Below are 10,519 nucleotides of genomic sequence, written 5' to 3' on the forward strand. Positions count from 1 at the left end.
GCATTAGTGCTCATGAGAGAAAAATAGTGATTGCCAGTAATGCCATCAGGAAACAATTTTTTAAATGTTTTGCAATACAAGTATGAATCGATCATTAAATGAGGAATACAGCTTATTCACAGACTTGGAACATGAATCACAATTCTTTTTGAAGTGGTGTTAATCTAGGAAAGTGTGAATTTTGACTTTAGGAACACACACAAGAGATACAGTAATAAGGAGTATAAGTCAGAACACTTCATTAAAAATAAGAACAGAGCCAAGACCCAGAGGACATAAAGCTCTGTTTTTTGAGTCTTGTTGGAGAATGGAATGGGATAAGACACGAGAAAGCTGACATGGCATCACCAATGATCCCCATATTGATTCAACGTGCTTTTGTAGCACTGGGCTGCTGGCTGCCTGGCCATCAGGTAATGGGGAGCTAAATTCAGACCTGGAGAGTTAATGTTTATGACGGAAGTTATACTGGTGCTTTTAAATTGAAACAAAGCTTGTCTTTAAAAATTATCAGGATTTAAAATGCTCTTCTGTTTAGAAAATCCAGAAAAAGGCAAAGACTACTTGAATTAAATATTTTAAAACAATAGACAACTCTGTTCTTTATGACGAATTACTCTTAGGTTTGCTGTTCATAGAAGGGAAGATCAAGTGTAGATTTTGACCGTGAACCTTATCTTCCACTTATTAGGTAGATTTCCAAATACTGTACTCTGAGGGCTATTTGTGCTCAATTCAAATACATGTTGTTAGGAAGATTGAAAGTAGAAGGATGGGACGTAGGTCTGGAAATTACCCTAAAAACATTATTTTAAATGCAACTTAATAAATTTGTATTCCTTGAGGAGAAAGCAGTTGAAAAATGCATCCATTTGTTGCACTTCTAGAATAGTATTCGGTGCATTACTGAGCCAAAACACAGATGAAAAAATTCTCCCACAATATAAATTTAAGAAGCCTGAATGATTTTGGTTCAGTCCTTCATGAACTGAAGTCCAGAGAACAGAAGTGACTTGCCCAAGGTTACATTTTACCTTGTGCTTTAAAAGATCATGTCTCAGCTTGGGAAGCACTTCATTCATTTTACACCTTGACATTACTGTCTGGTCTTGAAAATAACTGATTATCCTGTGGGCTCAAAAGAATAATCATAATGAGGGACTGTTGGAGGGAAGGCTGATTTTCCTTCCGGCTTGTGTCAGCTTTTCAAGAGCTGATCCCTAAGGTTGTATGTCATCCCAGATCCCATGTTCTCTTCCTTAATAGTTTGAAATTCCAATAGCACGTGAGTAGAGTGAAAATGATTACTTCAAATGTCAACCAACAGGTTGCAACAAAGGGCTAAAAATGGGAGGTTTGAAGAACTGTCTGAGTATCAGCGTATCTTGCAGCCCATGGCCTGGGCATTTTCTGCCTCCCACCCATAAGACAAAGGGGATAGCACCTGCCAAAATGTGGGCATTTATAATTTTTTAGAAACATCGTGAGAAAACTGACATAGACCCTACAAGAAGTCTAAGGAAATTTCTTGTGAAGGATGAACTTTTAGGCTATGAAGAAAATTTCAGCTAAGTAGGAAAAAAACACATGTGTGCTTAGTCGCTGAGTCATGTCCAACTCTGTAACCCCATGGACTGTGGCCCACCAGGCTCCTCTGTCCATGGGGATTCTCCAGGCAAGAAGACTGGAGTGGATTGCTGTGCCCTCCTCCAGGGGATCTTCCCAACCTAGGGATCGAACCGAGGTATCCTTCATTGCAGGCAGATTCTTTACCAGCTGATCTACCAGGGAAGCCCATACACCAAGATTCTACTCCTTCACTTGGTTTAGCTAGGCTTTGATGTGTTTCAGCTTATTTGTTCTTATTTTAAGGTTAATAGTGTTCACTCATTGTTTGGAAAACTCAGCCGTGGCCACAGGACTGGAAAAGGTCAGTTTTCATTCCAATCGCAAAGAAAGGCAATGCCAAAGAATGTTCAAAGTACTGCACAAATGCACTCATCTCATACGCTAGCAAAGTAATGCTCAAAATTCTCCAAGCCAGGCTTCAACAGTACGTGAACTGTGAACTTCCAGATGTTCAACCTGGATTTAGAAAAGGCAGAGAAACCAGAGATCAAATTGCCAACATCCGTTGGATCATCAAGAAAGCAAGAGAGTTCCAGAAAAACATCTACTTCTGCTTATTGACTATGCCAAAGCCTTTGTGTGGGTCACCACAAACTGTGGAAAATTCTTAAAGAGATGGGAATACCAGACCACGTGACCTGCCTCTTGAGAAATCTGTATGCAGGTCAAGAAGCAACAGTTAGAACTGGACATGGAACAACAGACTGGCTCCAAATTGGGAAAGGAGTACGTCAAGGCTGTATATTGTCACCCTGCTTATTTAAATTATATGCAGAATACATCATGCAAAATGCTGGGCTGGATGAAGCACAAGCTGGAATCAAGATTGCTGGGAGAAATATCAGTAACCTCAGATACACAGATGACACCACCCTTATGGTAGAAAGCGAAGAACTAAAGAGCCTCTTGTTGAAAGTGAAAGAGGAGAGTGAAAAGTTGGCTTAAAACTCAGCATTCAGAAAACTAAGATCATGGCATCCGGTCCCATCACTTCATGGTAAATAGATGGGGAAACAGTGGAAACAGTGAGAGACTTTATTTTTGGGACTCCAAAATCACTGCAGATGGTGATTGCAGCCATGAAATGAAAAGACACTTGCTCCTTGGAAGAAAAGCTATGAACAACTTAGCATGTTAAAAAGCAGAGTCATTACTTTGTCGACAAAGGTCCGTCTAGTCAAAGCTATGGTTTTTCCAGTAGTCATGTATGGATGTGAGAGTTGGTCTATAAAGAAAGCTGAGTGCCGAAGAATTGATGCTTTTGAACTGTGGTGTTGGAGAAGACTCTGGAGAGACCTTTGGACTGCAAGGAGATCCAGCCAGTCCATCCTAAAAGAAATCAGTCCTGAATATTCATTGGAAGGACTGATGTTGAAGCTGAAACTCCAATACTTTGGCCACCTGATGCGAAGAACTGACTCATTTGAAAAGACCCTGATGCTGGGCAAAATTGAGGGCAGGAGGAGAAGGGGATGACAGAGGATGAGATGGTTCGATGGCATCACCAATTTGATGGACATGAGTTTGAGAAAGCTCTGGGAGTTGGTGATGGACAGGGAAGCCTGTCATGCTACAACCTGTGGGGTCGCAAAGAGTCTGATACGACTGAGTGACTGAACTGAACTGACTGAATGTTCACTCTGTTGAGTTTCCAGAGGTATGATAAGGATCAAATTATTTCTTTTATGTCATCGAAGGGGGACAGTTGTATAGCTTAAAATGTTCTTTAGAGTTTGATGTTTTATTTCATCATAATAGCATTTGGTTTTTAGTTGACTCAATTATGATTGTGTTAATATTTCTCCGCTTATTTAAAAAAAATGAAGTATTTTATTTCTATTTCCAGTAATTTACAGGCATTTTGATCACAAATAAAAGTGGATGATTAATTCTACTCCCCAAGAATACTGCTTTCTGAATCAGTGTGGTTTTATTTTAACAAATGTTTTTTCAGTTTAGGGTTCTGTATGGTGATCATACTCTCTAGGGTGAAACGTGTGGAAAAAGGTGGCTGACCTTGAGAAATATACAATTGCTGGGCTAGAATTCTTTCAGGGTTGAAATGGAGTAATAAAATCAGAAATCATGGCGCGGTTTCTAATTTCAAAGACAGACTGACCTTGCCTAAATAGTTCAGGTAGAAACCAAGAAGGAACATGGAGAAGGAAATTGAGTTCCCCTCCAGGTGATACACAGCATAACCTTAATACATCTGGGATTACAACGTGGGCCATTCATTCACTTTAGGGTCCAGAAGATGTTTTTCTCCTGTATTTTTATTCTTCCTTGAAAAAGTTCTGATGAAAAATACCTCTATACCCCCTTTACTCACACACAAATGAAAGAATCTCCCTCCCACCACCCATGTTCATTCTTTGTTCTCTGTCTTCCTGAACTGGAGCCTACAGTTTAAGATAAAAGAATTCTTTCTGATGTGTATTTGGTTCTTTGGCTCTTTTTGAACAAGTCTTCTCTTGAAACCATGATGGGGACTTCCCAGATACCTAGACTTACCAGTATTTTGGATTCTTTGCTGCATGTTTCGTACCCCAGAGGAAGGAAATGTATGTGGATTAAGGGCTTCCATTGTGCCCAGCTTTGTCACATTTGTCAGCCATCACTTCCCAACTGCCTTGTTGGATGGCTGACGTCGTGCTTCTTGAGCCCTGGCTGCACCTTCTGTGGGCCAGGAGACAGTGCTGTGGTTTGTGGCCTCAGTGAGCTGTTCTCCAATCTGTCAGCATCTGCTAGGTGTACATTTTGAGGTGTGTTTTTGTTTTTTAGGTTGTATATAATGTACAACATCAGTAATTTAACTGGAATATTTATTTTTAGAGGTGAAATGGTTTTATTTTAATGGCTGGGTTTTTGTGAAAATGTGTGATGACCTCAGACAGGCATAGGATGAAGAACATTCTAGGTTGATTTATATTGCCCTGATAGTGAAATCATTGCCTGGGGTTTACCTGGTTAGAGAGAGGTCCCTAATTTTACAATAATTGCTATGTCAGTTTTGAGGAGCTCAGAATGTGTTTTTCTTTTTTTTGTTGTTTTTTGTTAAGTGACTCTCCAAAATGTGGTCCTTTGTGAGATTATACATTAAACATCCAGGATGTCTTAATTCAGCAAAGATTGTTGGGTCATTTCCAGCACAATGAGGAATGGGGACCACGAGAGTCTTGAGCAGATGTACATGTGGCAATGGACCTGTGAGTTCCAATCTGGATTACTTCCTTTAGCTGCATGATGGGCAAGAAGTTAACTAGTCTGAGCCTCAGCTTCCCAATCTGTAAATTGTGGGTGATGACATTTGGAGGCTTAAGGGGATGATGACTGTAAACAGCCTGGAACAGCTCCCCTACCTGGAGAAGGCCCTGAATACAGGGTGGATTTAGAGTTATTTTCAGTAGTTATGTTTTCAGTAGTGAGTGACTACCCTGTATGTGAGGTACAGGATTTGGAATCCAGGTCAGTAGAACCGAGTCACCTCCATGTAAATGGACTGTTTTCTTTGTGTCCCATTGACACCTGGAGTCAGGAGTGGCTGCATCTTTGAGCAGAGCTATGGAGTGCAGTCTCACCTCCTTTCTCCAACCCCTCCCTGCCCCTCCTTCCCGCCTCCTCCCTTCCCTACCCTTCCCCGTCCCCCCAGGATCCTCCTAGCTGGCTCCTCCAGGTGACCTGTGTCTACTTCCTGTGGCCTTGGCTTCCCCTCTCCCGTTGGCTCTGCCTCCTGTTAGAAGAAGTGATAAAAGGAGGTGTGGCAAAGGAAGCCGCCTCCCTGAAGATGCAGCCTTGTGAGGACATTTAGCTCTTCATTCCAGCCAGGCCTTGCTTCCTGCCTTCTCTGATAACCAAAGATCCTTGTCAGGAGGGTAAAAATTACAAGTATTTTTGTCATCAGAATAGTGGCAGTTATGTGTATCCATGTAAATAATAGAGGCTTTCAATAAAATGTGGCAAGGATTATAATGACCTCTTGTTAGTGGCTGAAAAAAGAACAGGTGGGCCTCAGGGCTCTGCATTTTCCCCACCTGGGTTTCCATATATACTCTGCTTTTTGCTCCTCTTGAAACTGGTTATTTGTAATTTTGCCACATAGCAAGCTTCGGGGAGGGTGGTCAGTGGAGCAATCCACAGAACATGGTTTGTAGCAAGAGCTGTGCTTTTATTTTTATTTATTTTTTCAAATCAAACCCTCCTCCCCTTTGCCTTCCCTTTAAACCATGTATGAGAGAGTTTAATCAGAAAAGGGGGAAATAGACTATGCCCTGCTGTTGCTAGGTAACCAGAAAAATAACAAACCCAGTCAGAGTTGATATTGAAATGATTTTCCCCAGGAACCTGGCTACTCTTGCTCAGTGATTCGTGAGGTGTTAACAGATTTGCATACTGGTGAGGCTGCTGGGTCTCGTATGAACCTTCATGTCCTTTCTCCCTTCCTCTCCCCCCACATCAGGAAAATCCCAGGTATATTATTTGGGTCTTCCAGTCAGCTCTTGACTTTGAGATACTCTGAGGGAAGATCCTTGCAGAGGCAAATATGGCTTATTGCACATAGCCAGAGTAGATACTTTATTTCTAGGACATCGAACCCATTTTCAAAAATACCTGGTACCCCTTTCTCAGCAGGTGTGGTGTTTGATCAGCTTATAAATGGTGACAAGTCTTATTTGTTTGACATTTTACTGGGAGTATTTTGTAAAGGCTGTCTTTTAGCCTCAGGAGACGTTTGTACACCCAACCAAAGATTTTAATGATTTTGATGAGGTCACTAGATACCTGTTTTGTTCCTTTCTCATGGGACCCTGCCGTTCTCTCCATGGCCAGCTCTGGGGGCATGGTGTTGCCCAGCCTTTGAGGGCTCTGTCTCTGATTCATAGTGTCACCTGCCTTGTGGGTCTCAATCTGACTCTCCTGTGACCTGTGCTGTCTGTCTGTTGCAGATTTGAACATCTCTCAGACTGCATACCCACCCTTCCACGACGCAAATCCACATGGCCCTCAGCTGCAGACGCTTATAGCAGAGGAAAAGCTAAATCTACAGAGAGTGACCAGACAAGTCGGGGAAACTGAAAATGGAGCAGAAGAAAATATTGTTTACCTCTAATTGTGTTGTTATTTTTCCAAATGAAACAACATACTGGCATTTGGGGGAGATTTTTTTTTTTCCTTTCTTGATGTGTGTGACTGTCCAAATTACTTTAGGAGTAATGTTTAATGTTTTGTGCAGGTCTCTTTGAGGGGCATGAGTCTAATAATTAAATTATTGAAAACAACTCTGTATCCTCATTAACTTATCACACCTAATTTCAGATCCCTGGAGGAGAAATTGACTTTAGATGAGCAGGAATAAATTCAAAGTTATTGGAACCCTAGAGAAGAATCCCACATAGTGTTTTCTACTGGGCCATCTGGTTTTTGGAATGCCTCTTAAGATCCAGATGAAGCACTTTGGATGGAAAGAGTAATATAATGGGCAAACTTTCATAATCATGGCAGCTGATTAGGGAGAGTGACCTCAGGGCCCTCAAAGGCAGAGAATGATGTAGGGAAAATCTTTTCTTGGCTAGTCTTGGGACATCAAAGGGGTCACTCATGGTGGCGAGCTGTCACAGTCACCATGCAACCAAGGAGTCCCTGTCTGGGCACCTGTCCTAACCAGCTGGCCACTGCTATGGACACAACCTGGACACTTAGGACCTGGGCCAGAGCCTTTTCAGATGCACTTTCTAGGTCCTAATGCTTGTGGGCTTTCAAGTCACTGCTCAGCATCCTCTTTCAACACAGCCCAGAGGCAGAGCCCCAACAAGTCAGTTTGATGTTAAACTTCAGTAATGAAATTTTATTACTGAAGCGAGGCTTTGGTAATGACCTTGTTTCCGTCAACTGGCCCTGCCTCCACCGGCTCCGGAAGCACCAAGGGCAACCACTCACTGGAAGGACCTCTGCCCTGCAGTTATTCAAGGACAAAAGCTGCCCTCTTGGTGAAACATGCTGCCTGCATATGCTTTTCCACAAAGGAACATTGGCACATCTTGCCTTCAGGATAATAGGGGTCTTTGGTGAGAAAATAAACCAAGAAATGTTTTCAGTTTGTTCTTCGGAAGTATTTGTATATATTTTGGTCAGTGTCAATAAATATCTTTTACCTCAGCCTTTCACTTTGAAATTTTTAAATTGTGTAGAGCCATTGTAAAATATACACATCACACTCAACCTCCCCTTATTAAAAATGAAAATAAAGGAGAAATACTAAATTCACCCAGACATTCAATACTACTTCTGGCCATTTTAGTCACAATCATATTACATTCAGAGACTAATTTTCACAGATGGATATGTCTTATTAAAATTTTAATCAGTCATTTCATCTCCAAGATGAACTTCTAAAGGATAAGGTGCATCTTCTATTCCGCAGACATGTAGAGAGAAATCTATCTTCCTTCTCTCTCCAATAATGTCTATTCCAGAATACCCTATCCTTTGAATAAAAATCTTATAGCTATTTCAGTCTAAATCCTTGCTCCAATAACTATAAATATCTTTCCTTTTTTCCTGACAGAGGATATGGAAATAACCATATGTGAAAATAGGTAAAGATGTTCAAAATCCCCATAGAGTTCTTTAAAAATACATGTGCTCAGTTGATTTTCAAGCCCTTCAAACTATGGGACTTTGTGTAGTCACACAGGGAAAGCTTTGGCATCATTTGATATATCTCTATTCATTGGTTCCTCTTGGTAATTTTTAAATTTAATATTATGACCTGTCAACTGACTCTAACTCTCGATGCTTTCTTGATAAGTTTTTCCTTTCCACTTTATCCTCACTATGTAATGAGCTCAGTTCACAGTGGAATTCACTCTGTGACTCCAATACAGTTCAACTCATCTTAGGAGAAGACCACCCTATTTCTCAGCATCATAAATAAGTTGCCCTCAAAGAACATTTCCCACCAACGGAAGATCTTAAATGAAACCTTCATCCCTTTAAAGATTTGTTGTAGAAAGAAAGCAGCATTTCTGTTCTGTCCCTTCCAAGCTTCATAAATTCATGTACATCTCATTTGCAGTCCAAGCTTCTCTGCGCTTTAGCAGGACTGCATAATTGTTGGAGTCCTGTAGCACTTTCTAGCCCACTCACAATTCAGAAAAGCCTAAAAAATACTCGCTGCAGAGGTGGTGATGTATATAGGAAAATATAAAATGAAGATGCTGAACAAGGTGAAATCATGGGATTACAGAAAAAATGAAAAGGAGTCAAGTATTCCTTTCTGTGACCTAGGTAGGGCTCACTGTTCAAACTTTGAATCAAAGTGAAATTATTAAGGTTCAACCATCTCTGTCTTAATGAGAGACGAATATCAATTCTGGAGTCAGACGATCCATTTCCTGGCTGTGTCCTTGGCCTATCTCTTCAACTCTGTAGGTCTTAAGCTTCCTCATTTAAAAAACTGGGATGATTACCTTATGGAATTGTGAGAATTAAATGATTATGCAGTGTGCTTATAACAGAGCCTGGGGCATAATAATCACTCAACATATTCTGGCTATTATTATCATATCACAAGATCCTTTAATAATTGGTCAGTCCTTAAGCAGATTGTACCTGCATAGCCAGAAACAGTGAAGAGTCAGGAGTCTGAAGATTTCCAGTAGTAAGAGTGGACTAAGGCTTCATAAGGTTAGCTTTTAACTTATTTGCATCTCTAAACTTCCATTCAACCTGCTCAATAAACATTTATTCACTGTCTGCTAAAGGCTAAACAATCTGTTAGGAAGCAGGCAAAGATGAACAAGCCTGCAAATTGTTGAAGACAAACACATGAAAAGAGATATACAGGTTGCTATGGGAGCTCAGTGAAAGGGCATGTTGGGGGCCAGTAATATTTAGAAAGGAGTTTCCCTGGTGGCGTAGTGGTAAAGAATTTGCTTGCAGAGAAGGAGCTGCAGGGTACACAGGTTTGATCCCTGGGTCAGGAAGATCCCCTGGAGGAGGGCATGGCAACCCGCTCCAGTATTCTTGCTTAGAGAATCCCCATGGCCAGAGGAACCTGGTGGGCTACAGTCCATAGGATCACGAAGAATCCTGACACGACTGAAGTGACTTAGCATGGACCATGTAGAATGGAGGAAGTTGTCCTAAAGTAGAAGATTCCTGAGGCTTCAAGGATAAGTAGAGAGTTAGAGGGTGAGGAAAAGACATTCCAGGCAAGGAGGAAAACCCAAGCAAAAGTCCAGAGGCACAAAGGAAAGACAAATCTAACATATATTTGGAGGTACTGCAGAAGGAATTCCTCCCCTCTGGATCAAAATAGCCAGGGAAAAAATCCATCTATTTTGGCCTCTTTCAAGCACTCTAGTACAAATTGTGGGGAAACATAGAAGTGTCTCTCTCAACTTGGTAATTGATCTGCTACTGCTGCTGCTGCTAAGTCGCTTCAGTCGTGTCCGACTCTGTGCGACCCCATAGATGGCAGCCCACCAGGCTCCGTCGTCCTCAGGATTCTCCAAGCAAGAACACTGGAGTGGGTTGCCATTTCCTTCTCCAGTGCATAAAAGGGAAAAGTGAAAGTGAAGTCGCTCAGTCGTGTCCGACTCTCAGTGACCCCGTGGACTGTAGCCTACCAGGCTCCTCCGTCCATGGGATATTCCAGGCAAGAGTACTGGAGTGGGGTGCCATTGCCTTCTCCGGGTAATTGATCAGGTGCCATAGAAAGCCACCTGATGTAGGGCTGCTGAAACCCTGGGGAAATCGTTATTCAAATCCATTGCACCTGCCTTCACTAATCCAGGTCATCTACAAAAAACCTGCCTGTCCTCCAAGAGGCACAGAGCCTAAACAAGAAGAAATTTGCCTAAACAAGTTGTTTTCCAGGAGGTGGAGT

General features: G+C 41.7%; 1 protein-coding gene across 6 annotated transcripts in view; it reads left to right on the plus strand.

Annotated features, from left to right (window-relative positions):
• Nucleotides 1-7,785, plus strand: part of ARHGEF28 (Rho guanine nucleotide exchange factor 28) — a 322,957-nt gene extending 315,172 nt beyond the window's left edge. For all 6 annotated transcript variants that reach the window (XM_081520859.1, XM_081520861.1, XM_081520862.1 and 3 more), the window contains one exon: nt 6,576-7,785. In XM_081520859.1, the coding sequence (XP_081376985.1) occupies nt 6,576-6,739 (164 nt within the window). In that variant the 3' untranslated portion in view covers nt 6,740-7,785. The remainder of the gene's footprint in view (nt 1-6,575) is intronic.
• Nucleotides 7,786-10,519: the final 2,734 nt, after the last annotated feature.

The sequence above is a fragment of the Giraffa tippelskirchi genome, chromosome 8 (assembly GCF_054371585.1).
Source record: "Giraffa tippelskirchi isolate mGirTip1 chromosome 8, T2T-mGirTip1v1.2.pri, whole genome shotgun sequence".
Taxonomy (NCBI): Eukaryota; Metazoa; Chordata; class Mammalia; order Artiodactyla; family Giraffidae; genus Giraffa; species Giraffa tippelskirchi.